The following is a 14,260-nucleotide window of genomic DNA, read 5'->3' on the forward strand; positions in this document are numbered from 1 at the left end:
TAAGAGAACCACTTGTATGAACATCAAGAGCTCAGATGGAAACCCAGTTCTAAGCAAAGAAGAGAAAGCAGAAAGGTGGAAGGAGTATATAGAGGGTCTATACAAGGGCGATGTACTTGAGGGCAATATTATGGATTTGGAAGAGGATGTAGATGAAGATGAAATAGGAGATACGATACTGCTTGTAGAGTTTGACAGAGCACTGAAAGATCTGAGTCGAAACAAAGCCCCCGGAGTAGACTACATTCCATTGGAACTACTGACGGCCTCGGGAGAGCCATTCCTTACAAAACTCTACCATCTGGTGAGCAAGATGTATGAGACAGGCGAAATACCCTCAGACTTCAAGAAGAATATAATAATTCCAATCCCAAAGAAAGCAGGTGTTGACAGATGTGAAAATTACCGAACTATCAGTTTAATAAGTCACAGCTGCAAAATGCTAACACAGATTCTTTACAGACGAATGGAAAAACTAGTAGAAGCCGACCTTGGGGAAGATCAGTTTAGCTTCCGTAGAAATGTTGGAACACGTGAGGCAATACTGACCCTACGACTTATCTTAGAAGAAAGATTAAGAAAAGGCAAACCTACGTTTCTAGCATTTGTAGTCTTAGAGAAAGCTTTTGGCAATGTTGACTGGAATACTCTCTTTCAAATTCTAAAGGTGGCAGGGGTAAAATACAGGGAGCGAAAGGCTATTTACAATTTGTACAGAAACCAGATGGCAGTTATAAGCGTCGAGGGGCATGATAGGGAAGCAGCGATTGGGAAGGGAGTGAGACAGGGTTGTAGTCTCTCCCCGATGTTATTCAATGTGTATATTGAGCAAGCAGAGCAGTAATGGAAACAAAAGAAAAATTTGGAGTAGGTTTTAAAATCCATGGAGAAGAAATAGAAACTTTGAGGTTCGCCGATGACATTGTAATTCTGTCAGAGACAGCAAAGGACTTGGAACAGCAGTTGAACGGAATGGATAGTGTCTTGAAAGGAGGATATAAAATGAACATCAACAAAAGCAAAACGAGGATAATGGAATGTAGTCGAATTAAGTCGGGTGATGCTGAAGGAATTAGACTAGGAAATGAGGCACTTAAAGTAGTAAAGGAGTTTTGCTATTTGGGGAGCAAAATAACTGATGATGGTCGAAGTAGAGAGGATATAAAATGTAGACTGGCAATGGCAAGGAAAGCGTTTCTGAAGAAGAGAAATTTGTTAACATCGAGTATAGATTTAAGTGTCAGGAAGTCATTTCTGAAATTATTTGTATGGAGTGTAGCCATGTATGGAAGTGAAACATGGACGATAAATAGTTTGGACAAGAAGAGAATAGAAGCTTTCGAAATGTGGTGCTACAGAAGAATGCTGATGATTAAATGGGTAGATCACATAACTAATGAGGAAGTATTGAATAGGATTGGGGAGAAGAGAAGTTTGTGGCACAACTTGACCAGAAGAAGGGATCGGTTGGTAGGACATGTTCTGAGGAATCAAGGGATCACCAATTTAGTATTGGAGGGCAGTGTGGAGGGTAAAAATCGTAGAGGGAGACCAAGAGATGAATACAGTAAGCAGATTCAGAAGGATGTAGGTTGCAGTAGGTACTGGGAGATGAAGAAGCTTGCACAGGATAGAGTAGCATGGAGAGGTGCATCAAACCAGTCTCAGGACTGAAGACCACAACAACAAATATATACACACTTATGAAATTTGTTATTAACAACCCAAACGAATTCAAAAGTAATAGCAGTGTACGTGGCTACAACACTAGGAGAAAGTATGATCTTCACTACTCAAGGTTAAATCTAACTTTGGCTCAGAAGGGGGTAAATTATGCTGCCACAAAAGTCATTGGTCACTTACCTAATAGCATCAAAAGTCTGACAGATAGCCATATAGCATTTAAAAATTAAGTGTCATGTAATATTTTGTGTAATGTAATATCTTGTATAGACACCTTTTATTAACCTGACACGTTCCACATCATTACGAAGTGCCGTATTCATGATCTATGGAACAAGTACTAATCTAATCTAATCTGTAATCTTTGTTTTATGCCTGTCTCAGCTTGTGAACTTGACATCAACAGTTATGATTTCTGTTCTCTTGATCTTGCATGAAATTAATTGTTATCAATCAGTTCCCCTAGATGTTAGTCTGTACTCCACATTTATGTGAGTATATGCATAAATTACAATTTCCAAAAACTGATGAAAAAGAGAAGCATACAGTCAAATAACTGGTGTGTAGCAGGGATGAGTAGTATATACAGCTGAAATGATGTACCTCAGGTGAATCTAAAAGAACCATGGCTGATTTCGTTGTGCATTTCCTTGTGCCGTCTATAACAAGATGAACCACAGACTAATTGATAGGGACAGCAAAAATTACTTAATGGCCACTATTTCATAGGAATTGTATCCATCTGAATTGTTTTATCAGAGGTAGTTTGAAATAACTGTATTTTCTGCATATAAATATAAAACATGTAACCATTTCTCATGTTGATCATCATCTGGTAAAGACCAGTTTGGAAAGCTAATGTTTGTAAGAACCTGTTTGCAAAACAAAAAGTTCACAAATGCAAATACATATAAGTGCGCTCCAAGATCTTCTGTTGCGCCAATTTTGGGCTGTCAAATGGTCTGTCTAAGGTATACGGTATGTCACCGTGTTGGGACCTAGCATTTTATAACAAAGAAATGCACACTTTTGTTTGTTAGTTAATGCTCAAACGGTGGTATAATGCAGTCACTTTTAATGTGGCCGTTTGCTGGGGGAGGCTTTGAACTGTGGTTGCATTGAATACCACTAGAGGTCGTGCCTGAACTATGTAGTTAATGACACTGGGCTAACCCCAACAAGCAATTGCGCCATAGCTGTCCACGAATGCTACGTGTTGTGCATTGTTTGTTGTTTTCTTTTATTATTTTGAAATAAGATGCAGCAACTAAGCCTTATCTATCACGGATTTCAACACGCGAAGAGATCGATGATCCCAGTGACAGTGTGCCAGTTCTGCAGTAGGCTCCTGCGCTGCGAGAGACACAGAGAGAGAGTTGGGGCTTGTTTCCCTGAACTGCCTCTCCCCCCCTCTGTCATTCAAAATTCTAGTTTGTTTATGCTCGTGGCCATCTGTCGTTGTAGCCTATAGTGCTTACATTCTGCAGTACAGCGACTGGAAAGCTGCTTACATTCTGCAGTACAGCGACTGGAAAGCAAAATCTGTTAAGTTTTTTGACCCCGCTGTAATTCTTACCCGAACGTTAAAATACAGTTATCGTACATATGATTCTACTTCTACACTAAATGCCTTGTCAGTTCTATCTGTAGCATTGTCAGATGTGGGCCCATGGCTGTCAATGCATTCAATTCACTGGTGGGAAAATGCTGTTGCTTTTCAACAGAAAATCGTTTTTGCTTAAATACAGCGAATCGAAGAAGACAGTGTCATTTCAGGAGAAAAAGTTGTTGAAGCTTTTGCAAAAGCAAATATTGCAGTCAAAAATTTCTCAATCAACACTTTTTTTTTACAGTTAGTTTCAAAGAACCTAAGGCTTTGTTTGTCTTCACTCATGTATCATTAAAAGATTTTAAGTAAGTGAATCTAATCATTAAGTAAAAGGTGGATTTCAACAAAAATAGATGTGAAGTTGGACCCTACCAATCGGTCTAGCTGTCATTGTTCAAAATGAAACCAAATCATCTGTCCTAATGCTTGTGAAACTTGACAACACCGAAATGAACGATGATAATATGGAAGCAGACCTATTAAATTCTGCTTTTCGAAACAGCTTCATTGAGGAAAATAACAATACAGTTTCTAGATTCAACCATTATGTGGGAGTTACAGTGACACACACACACACACACACACACACACACACACACACACACCTCTCTAAACACAAAAACACGTAATGTGAGACACAAATTTAAATGAAAAGATTTAATTTTGTTTGTCTGTGTAGTTAGTGATTAGTCATGGAATGTCTCCCATTCTGGAATCAGTTACATTCTAAACCATCTGGGAGTTTCTATGCAGAGTGATTTAAAGTGCAGTAACTATGTAAGTCTAGCTGTGGGGGAAGGCAGTTGCTAAATTGAGATTTATTAGTAGAATCCTAAGGAAGTGTAATTCATGCATTAAACAGATTCCTTACAAAACCCTTGTTTAATGACTTTCTCCATATTACAAAATTGTTAAGGCTTTCGTGGCCACTTGTTGACAAACTGCTTATTGGCTTCTGTCTCGGGTTCTTCGGCTGACGTTCATCTAATGATTTTTCTGACGTTTCGCCAGCACGAGTGGCTGGCATTGTCAAAGCTTCACCCTCCATTGCCACTTTCTCCATATTGTTTGTGTCTGGGACCATTACCATGTTATATCAATGCATGAGCTAGAAAAGATTCACAGAAGAGCTCCTTGGTTTGTCATGAATTTGGTTAGTCAGTATGAGAGTTGGAAATTATCAACAAACTGCTGCGGGATACATTACAAGAAATATGACGTCCAATGCAGAGAGTATTGCCCACAAAATACGCAATGGCTACATTCCAAAATTTCAAGAAACGTGGTACTTCCTCAAGTAATGACCATGATGCTAAAATTAGAGAACTTTGGGGCCATATAGGGGGATACTAAGCACCTCCCCCCCTCCCCCATCCCCCCTCCCCCCTCCAATATATCATCTGTGAGATATGCATGGGGAGGGGGGGGGGGGTGTCATTGTGGCTAATATTGTAACTTCTTTTTTTGTAGTCCTGGACATCTTCATTCCATGTAAACAGAGATGAAAAGCTCTGAAGGTGCAGTTAAAAAAAAAAATAATAAAGAAAATGAGATTATGTATTCTGTCTATTGCTTGTAGTATTTTTCCCCATAGAAGTTGTTTTAAAGTGTTTATTATTATTTTATTCAGATTGAGATCAGGCATTGGTCTCAATTAGCCTTCTGCTGCTTTGAATACAACAGTATGAGACTACATAATCATTGCAGGATGTACAGCAACTGCTGAAGATGCATAGAGAAGAAATAACCTATTCTGTGTTTTGTTTGATTTTTCTAGGTGTGTATGGAACCATCAGTGGGTGAATTGTATATGAATAATAGAGAAGCCTTTGAAAATGTGGCCAGAGCATGGACTTGGCGTTATGCCATGCATGATGCCATTATACCTCACTAGATGCTCTTGGAAAGGGGATAGCACCATTGTGGTATACATGTGAGATGATAATGAAGACCTGGAAATGTCTTCAGAGTACATCTTCGTAGAATGATATTCCAGTTGTTATAAGCTTTAGCAGATGTCAAGAGTTATGTTCAGCCCAAGTGTCTGTAACAAATTTTGTATATTATACATATTGTATTATGAAATCACTATATCAATAAAATTCCATGAACTCACCAATTGTTGACTCATTCATATATATTGGAAAGAATCATAATGGCTATTTTTAATAACACATTGAAATAGATACCAAAGAAATGGAGGCACAATTATCATTGGTGATACCAATGACGTCCCACTATTGTAAGATTCCTATCCTCACAGCTAATGCTCCTCGTAAGTAAGATTTATCCCATACTCTACACAAAGTTCCACCTTGAAAATCTCCTTTTCGAGGGAGAAGGGGAGGGGGGGGGGGGGGGGGGGGAGGGGGCAGTGAGGCAAAATATGACAACTCAAAGAAGCAGCATATGTAGCTGTGTTCTGTGTGGAATGAACTGGGGTGCTTCCATGAGCAAAAACAACCCCTGGAACAGCTTCTCGCTAGTCTTCCTCGATAGCCTCCCGTAACCTCTGGAGGACAATTTGGCATATGCTCTTGTAATCTGTTAGCACCTCACTGTGGCAGTTCCAAAAAATACCAGCATCTCTGAGCCTGATGATGATGGGCATTCGTGTTTCTTGGCAGTGGTGGATCCACATGTCTCCACTGCTTGCTATGTTCCTTTGTCTCAGAGCTCTAGTGATACACACCGAATACTGACTCGTGACGATTAGGCTGCAAAAGAAATATTTGGATTGACCTGAAACAGGCGCAACATTTCCATTGCTGCCTCGGTTCAGTGGGCATTTTGAATAGGTGTGAGCAGTCACAGAACTCGGTTGTCAAGTTCAAACTGTCACGCAGGATCTTGAAAAAAGATCTGTGGTTATTTTCGCTTTTTCCAGTATCATCTCAACTGCAGTATGAAGGTCTTGAAACACCAGCACTTCCACTTCTCTTGAACATCCCAGTTCTTAACAGAGAAATGGTCTGCCACTTTGTTCATTTGTCATTCAGATTTATTACCTGCATCATCTAGCCACTGTGTTCTAAGGTGGTGCACTGCTGGTGTACACTTGCACCAATTCAGCACGACTTGTTGCAGCACTGTTCCATTCGAATGCAGGAATTGAATTACCCTGTTACTCCATATTATCAACAGACTGTGCTGTATTCTTTTGGCTCTTCTAGTGGTGTGCTACTACTCTCGAGAAACAGCCAATTCTTGTGAGTTCAAAACATAACAAAGGGAAAGTTATCAGACAGGAGATGCTAGTTGCTTAGGCAGAACAGCAGCCAGTCTTCGGAGTGAGGTTACATAAAATCAGTGTGCAATTTGTAGGGGGGGATGGGGGGGATTTCCCCCCCTCTGCATCAGACCATCCTCTCCTCTGCTTTCAGTTTATGCATCCCAACCTGGGATGTTTATTTCCCATGCACTGGAGTAAAACTTTACATATAATTTAAATTTGTGGGGCCAAACACGAAGTTTTTGATAAGTCTTACTATTAATACTATTATTATGTTTCAGTTTTCTATCAGCAGAATAAGTACAGCTTTTCACAAATGTGCCTCTACTTTTTGAATTCCCCTCGTATATCTCTACCCGTATGTAGATGATTTTGTAATTAAGCTTTACCTATAATGTGCTTTTAAAGATAAGAAGGGATGGCTTTTCTGATAGTGCATGTGCGTCAATAGTGAGTTTCAGCATTAACATCTATTTATAAATAGCTGTTTAACCATGCGTAACGCCACGGTCCAAGCTAGTAACATATATAATTCTACTAACCCCGTAAGGCATCCCCCCCCCCCCCCCCCCCAACTGGTAAAAGCACAAATTGCACCCTGCATAAAATGTTAAAGGCTCATAAACACATTGGAGAAAATACTGACCACAGTGCCAGTCTCGTGGTGGTTGCATATAGTGATAACAGTATCAACTGTGAAATCATGAGAGAAATGATTGCGACTAGTAGTTGGGGTAAGAGTCGGATAAAGGGAGAGAGTCTTTGGAAAGTGCACCTGCCTGCATGTCATGAAGAGCCTATTATAGGCCTAAGACATGATTTAACAACAGACACCTCCTTCTGCTTCCACTCAGCCTCTGAAGAATAGTGCACAATTTGAGCCAATGAGATGGTAGGGCACTTTGACAACATGCCATATCAGGGACTCAAGGGAGCGAAGGGAAAACTGAATAAATGACGGAAGCAGGATGCTCAGTGAGGTCTATTGTAGTCAGAGTAAGAAGTTGGTAATAGTATCAGCTGGGGTAGCCAAAGAGACTAGCCAGGCAGGGATAAGGAGAATTATCAACAGTAGTTGTAGTGCAGTTGATGGGATCCTAATTGCTTAGCTAGGGCCCTCCCATGTAACTTTCTGTGGGTATGGGCTCAGTTAGTACTGATAGTTTCATTTTAATTAGACGGAACGGTGCTAGTTAGTCACCATCTCTGTGTAGAGATTTGGTCTTTCCCTTTAGAGCAAGTATATCAGTAGTTGATACTGTTTTCTGACTAAAGTCAGAAGTTATAAAACACTCACAGTGTTTGTAATTTCAGTAGTTATTCCAAGCCTTACCTTTTGTAAACAGGGAATTTTAACATCATAGGTCAGGTCAAGACATACTCTCACTTAGACCAGCAGACTATTGCTCTTCTTCTGAAATGCTGTGGCCCAATCCCAAGCAACACCCATTTGGCACATTACAGAGAAAACTTAACTGTTGCCAGATGTGTGGGTAAACAAAAGTTAAGCGGAAGCTGTACCAAGTCAGATTGCTGCAGCAACTGTGGCAAATAGCAGGATGTTGTGATGAATCATAACTTTCAGCAAAGTAGAAATTTGCCACATGACAGCACAGTCCAAAATGGAGTCCTAGCAGGGTTCAGGTCAACAAATGGCAATAGCAGCATGAACCAGAACACAAATCACAATGGTACCTGACCAACCAAGGGTCCATCAGTCTGACACTGATGGTCTGGTAATGGCTGCAAGAGGCGCCATCCCAGGTGAGCAGCAGAGAGGAGACAGGCACAAGGTGGTGTGCTCATCTGCAAGTCCAAGGCGAGGATCCAACCCCACTGAACAGCAGCCAGAAGTCGACACATTGTCGCCGACTCATCATGGAGCAGTGGAAGAAATTGGTACATATTCTAGCAAACTGTAACAATTTTAAATTTTAATTCTAAAACTGTTAGTATTTGAGATACTTTGTGACAGGAGAGCAAAGTGCATGGGTCAGTGGGTACCACATGCAATTTTTGTATTTAACACACCACCACAAAATAGTACAGGGCACACACCTTTTGTATTTATATGTGGCAGAGTGGTTCATGGTGTGGGTTCCTGTAGTCATGTCCTAGTTCATGAACCACGGGCAACATATGAGTGGCCAAGTAAGTGGTCCCGACAGTCGGGATACCAGTTACTTTGGAATAAGGCTGGACATCTGAGTCGTGGTCACCTTTGTGCTCATATGGCAAAGACTACCAAATCCACCGGTTAGTCCCTCAACCGTTAAGGGTAAAACTCAATGGGACTCGGGACAAGTAAGGCTAGCAACCTGCTTCCCTGATATTTTAAATATGATGCTGGCAACAATCAGAGTAAAATGCCTCGGACCTTTGGAGGCGACGGAGTCCCACCTCTAACTGACAAACCAGGGACTCCTAAGATACAACTTGGCAAAAAAAAAGGTAATGAGATGGGGAGCTATTAATATCAGTGGGGGCTACTCTGGGAAGAAGGTAGAGCTGGCAGAGGCTGCAAGTAAGATGGAGCTGGACGTTTTAGCTGTTAGTGAAATTCGGGTAAGAGGTGAGAGAGAAGAGGAAATGGGAGAATACAAGGTCTACCTGTCAGGAGTCATAGCAGGAATAGCACAATGGGGTGTAGGGCTTTACATCAGGAAAGAAATGGAACCCAGCATAGTTGCAGTAAGGTATGTAAATGAACAACTGATGTGGATAGTTTGACAGTGTCTAGCAAGAAAATTAGGATTGTGTCAGTATATTCGCATTGTGAAGGGACAGGTCAAGATAAGATGGATAGTTTTTATGAGGCACTCAGTGATGTAGTTGTTAGAGTAAAGGACAAGGACAGTGTTCTGCTCATGGGTGATTTTAATGTCAGGATTGGAAATTGAACAGAAGGGTATGAAAAGGTTATGGGGAAATTTGTAGAGGATATGGAGGCCAACAGGAACGGGAAACAACTCTTGGATTTCTGTGCCAGTATGGGCTTAGTAATCACAAACTCCTTTTTTAAACATAAGAACATTCACCGGTATACTTGGGAAGGCAGGGGAACCAGATCTGTCATTGAATATATAATAACAGATCAGGAATTCAGGAAGGCTGTGAGGGACACACGTGTATTCAGGGGATTTTTTGATGACACTGATCATTATTTAATCTGCAGTGAAATTGGGATTGTGAGGCCGAAAGTGCAGGAGGTCAGGTCCATATGTAGGAGGATAAGAGTGGAGAAACTTCAGGATAAGGAAATCAGGCACAAGTGCATAACAGCGATCTCAGAAAGGTACCAGTTAGTTGAATGTAGTCAATTACAGTCATTGGAAAAGGAATGGACAAGGTACAGGGACACAGTACTAGAAGTGGCTAAAGAATGTCTTGGAACAGTAGTGTGTAAAAGTAGGATGACGCAAACAGCTTGGTGGAATGACACAGTCAAGGCAGCCTGTAAAAGGAAAAAGAAGGCATATCAAAAATGGCTACATACTAGAACACAGGTAGACAGAGAAAGTTATGTTGAAGAAAGAAACAAAGCCAAACAGATAATTAGAGCATCCAAGAAGAAATCTTGGTAAGACTTTGGAAACAGGTTGGAGACTATGGGTCAAGCTGCTGGAAAACCATTCTGGAGTGTAATTAGCAGTCTTCGAAGGGAAGGTAAGAAGGAAATGACAAGTATTTTTGACAGGTCAGGAAAACTGCTGGTGAATCCTGTGGATGCCTTGGGCAGATGGAGGGAATATTTTGAAGAGTTGCTCAATGTAAGTGAAAATACGATCAGCAATGTTTCAGATTTCGAGGTAGAATGGGATAGGAATGATGATGGAAATAGGATCACATTTGAGGAAATGGTCAATAGATTGCAGTGCAATAAAGCAGCTGGGGTGGATGAAATTAAGTCGGAACTCATCAAATACAGTGGAACGTCAGGTCTTAAATGGCTACACAGTATAATTGAAATGGCCTGGGAGTCGGGACAGGTTCCATCAGACTGGACAAAAGCAGTAATCACACCAATCTTTAAACATGGAAACAGAAAAGATTGCAACAACTATAGAGGTATCTCTTTAATCAGCGTTGTGGGTAAAATCCTCTCAGGTATTGTTGAAAGGAAAGTGTGAGTATTAGTTGAGGACCAATTGGATCGAAATCAGTGTGGGTTTAGGCCTCTTAGAGGTTGTCAGGACCAGATCTTTAGCTTACGGCAAATAATGGAGAAGTGTTATGAGTGGAACAGGGAACTGTATCTATGCTTTATACATCTAGAAAAGGCATATGACCAGGTTCCTAGGAGGAAGTTATTGTCTGTTCTACGAGATTATGGAATAGGAGGCAAACTCTTGCAAGCAATTAAAGGTCTTTACATGGATAGTCAGGCAGCAGTTAGAGTTGACGGTAAATTGAGTTCATGGTTCAGAGTAGTTTCAGGGGTAAGACAAGGCTGCAATCTGTCTCCACTGTTGTTCATATTATTTATGGATCATATGTTGAAAACAATAGACTGGCTGGGTCAGATCAAGATATGTGAACACAAAATAAGCAGTCTCGCATATGCGGATGACTTAGTTGTGATGGCAGATTCGATTGAAAGTTTGCAAAGTAATATTTCAGAGCTAGATCAGAAATGTAAGGACTATGATATGAAGATTAGCATCTCCAAAACAAAAGTAATGTCAGTGGGAAAGAAATATAAACGGATTGAGTGCCAAATAGGAGGAACAAAGTTAGAACAGGTGGACAGTTTCAAGTACTTAGGATGCATATTCTCACAGGATGGCAACATAGTGAAAGAACTGGAAGCGAGGTTTAGCAAAGCTAATGCAGTGAGCGCTCAGCTTCGATCTACTCTCTTCTGCAAGAAGGAAGTCAGTACCAAGACTAAGTTATCTGTGCACCGTACAATCTTTCGACCAACTTTGTTGTATGGGAGCGAAAGCTGGGTGGATTCAGGTTACCTTATCAACAAGGTTGAGGTTACGGATATGAAAGTAGCTTGGATGATTGCGGGTACTAGTAGATGGGAACAATGGCAGGAGGTTGTCCACAATGAGGAAATCAAAGAAAAACTGGGAATGAACTCTATAGATGTAGCAGTCAGGATGAACAGGCTTAGATGGTAGGGTCATGTTACGCGCATGAGAGAAGCAAGGTTACCCAAGAGAGTCATGGGTTCAGCAGTAGAGGGTAGGAGGAGTCGGGGCAGACCAAGGAGAAGGTACCTGGATTCGGTTAAGAGTGATTTTGAAGTAATAGGTTTAACATCAGAAGAGGCACCAATGTTAGCACTAAATAGGGGATCATGGATGAATTTTATATGGGGGCTATGCTCCAGACTGAACGCTGAAAGGCATAAACAAACTTAAATGATGATGATGATGATGATGAGAGAGGTAAACATCCCAGGAACTATGACTGTGAGTCATATGTGAACAGATTAAAAACCAGAATGCAAAAAGCACACAACATAGCAAGACAATCAATAATATAACACAAAAAGGCTAACAAAGTCACAGTACGGTGAAAGACAAAATCTAAAAGAATTCGAAGTAAGTGATAGTGTTACTATATGATGAAGCAGTAAGACGTGGCAGATGAAGGGAATTAGACTCACAGTGGCGAGGGCCATATTAAGTAGTCTGAATAGGGATGCCAAATTAATTCATAAAATTAAGAGGAAAAACAGAAATAAATTTACATGCAAACAGTTTAAAACAGTATGATAAATAATTTCGGTAGTAATAGCAGCAGTGGATTATGAAATTTCTAATTTAGGATAAGTAGAAATATACAGTACCACATGGAGGAGTGTAAAGTGTAAATTTAGATGCAGAAACTAAGCAGTTTCAGTGGGCTGGAAGATAAAGCAAACTAGCTGTTCAGATATGTAGCGTCACTAAAAGAATTAAATGTAAGTTTAATAGAATGGTTCTTGCTAGACCAACAGCAGGCGTTTTGTGTAGAAAATGTAACATAGTTACAGGGGTTGGTACATCAGTTGACAAGGCACAAGACAAGAAAGAAGAGAGGTCTGTTTAACCTCGTCAGTGAGGTAAGTAAGATACTATTTGGTACACTAGATGAAACTGATGTTACGTAATGCATGGAACACACACAGGAAATGGAGGAGGGCTCCAAAGACCTTTTCATATTAGCTAAGGGACAGTAAGAGTTATATGATCAAGGATAAGTAGAACAGTAAGTGTAATAAAAGAAAACAGAGACATATTAAAATTTGGGATGGAAGGGTTAGAAAGTTTCATTAATTTGTATGTTACGGAGGCAGACATAGGAGTTAAAAGAGCTACAATGTTTGTAACCATATGTGAACAGTTATTGAAACTAGCAGATGTATTTGGAGATACAGAATCAGAGTATGAACAAATGATAAATGATATAGTTAATGCACAGAATGACAAATTTCAGCCTCACATGATATGGCCAATACAAATTGTGAAGTTCCTGATTCTAATAAGAGATGAAGTGACAGATGTAAAGTTCCCTGTTCCTCTAGCTGCATCATCAAGACACCTTTTGTTAAAGTTATTCAGTCTAGGTGTACTTACAGCAGGAAGCATGTAAGGATATATGATAAATGTCCCCTTAGTAGATAATAACACGTTCACCTTATATAGAATGTTCCCTTTACCTCAAGAAATCTCTCAGTCGAAAAGGGCAGTGTATTTTGTTTCAGCCAGAAACAGAGTCTTTACTTATAGGCAATGCAAAAAGACAATATGCACAACTGTTGACAGCACAACGTCACTGTAAATAATTAAGTAAGAACAGGCAAATTTGCAGACAAACATTTGCACTCTTGTCCACATCTACCAGGAAGAGTGTGAAGCAAAGTTGCTCATTCAGCGAGTGTAATACCAGTGATTGTGAAAAGAGAATTGAAGTTTTACAGAGAAGCATATGGATGCACTTAAATAACAAAGAAGAGGAAGGACTAGCAGTATTATGTGGGAGACAGGCCCTAAGGGATCTAGTACTAAAGGGACTTGGAAAAATAAGCTTTTGCAATAAGTGGAAGGAATATGGAACAAGAGGTTTCATTCAGACTGAGCAAATAATACACACAAACCCAACCGAGAAAGATGTAATACCACAAATACAGTTGGAAATTGATTGTTATATAGTAAATTAGGAAAATACAAATATTTCTTTCCTAAATTTAAGAGTTACCATTAGATAATGTGGTCTTTTTTTCTGCAGCATAAAGCCACATCATTTAACTTGGTATGTAACTGTAAAAGTGTACATAAAAATGCAAAACCTTAAAAAATCAGGAATTAGAGAAGATAGTGAGGCTAATGTAAATTTACACCCCCTCTCCTCCTCACTTGGAGTTCTGAAGATTTTCTTGTGGAACAATTTATCAAATTCCAGTTGCCTCTCAAAATAGCACATACAAGATTGTGAATTTAACTCATTTACCTTAAACTTCATGATAACTTGCACCAAGACATATTTAGGTCAAAAACATGGTTCCTACGCTTTTAAATGCAAGAAAAAAATAAACATTTTTAAAATCTTCAGTATATTCAAACACATTAGAAAGAATTTTTAATCTTACAATTAAATTTCAGCAAAAAATACTGCTACAGCACATGCATGTACAGAAGCTATTATTCTACTAATAAATCACTTTCTGTTAAGTATATAACAGTATTGTTAGTAGTGATGAGAAATAGAGATAGAGCAAGTTATTTTTCCAGAATTCAATA

The 14,260-nt window shown here is 39.8% G+C and overlaps 1 protein-coding gene across 1 annotated transcript in view; it reads left to right on the forward strand.

Annotated features, from left to right (window-relative positions):
• Nucleotides 1-5,407, forward strand: part of LOC126272479 (uncharacterized) — an 84,455-nt gene extending 79,048 nt beyond the window's left edge. Inside the window, exon 7 of the mRNA XM_049975358.1 lies at nt 5,070-5,407. Within this exon, the coding sequence (XP_049831315.1) occupies nt 5,070-5,186 (117 nt within the window). The 3' untranslated portion in view covers nt 5,187-5,407. The remainder of the gene's footprint in view (nt 1-5,069) is intronic.
• Nucleotides 5,408-14,260: the final 8,853 nt, after the last annotated feature.

Source organism: Schistocerca gregaria, chromosome 5 (assembly GCF_023897955.1).
Source record: "Schistocerca gregaria isolate iqSchGreg1 chromosome 5, iqSchGreg1.2, whole genome shotgun sequence".
Classification (NCBI taxonomy): domain Eukaryota; kingdom Metazoa; phylum Arthropoda; class Insecta; order Orthoptera; family Acrididae; genus Schistocerca; species Schistocerca gregaria.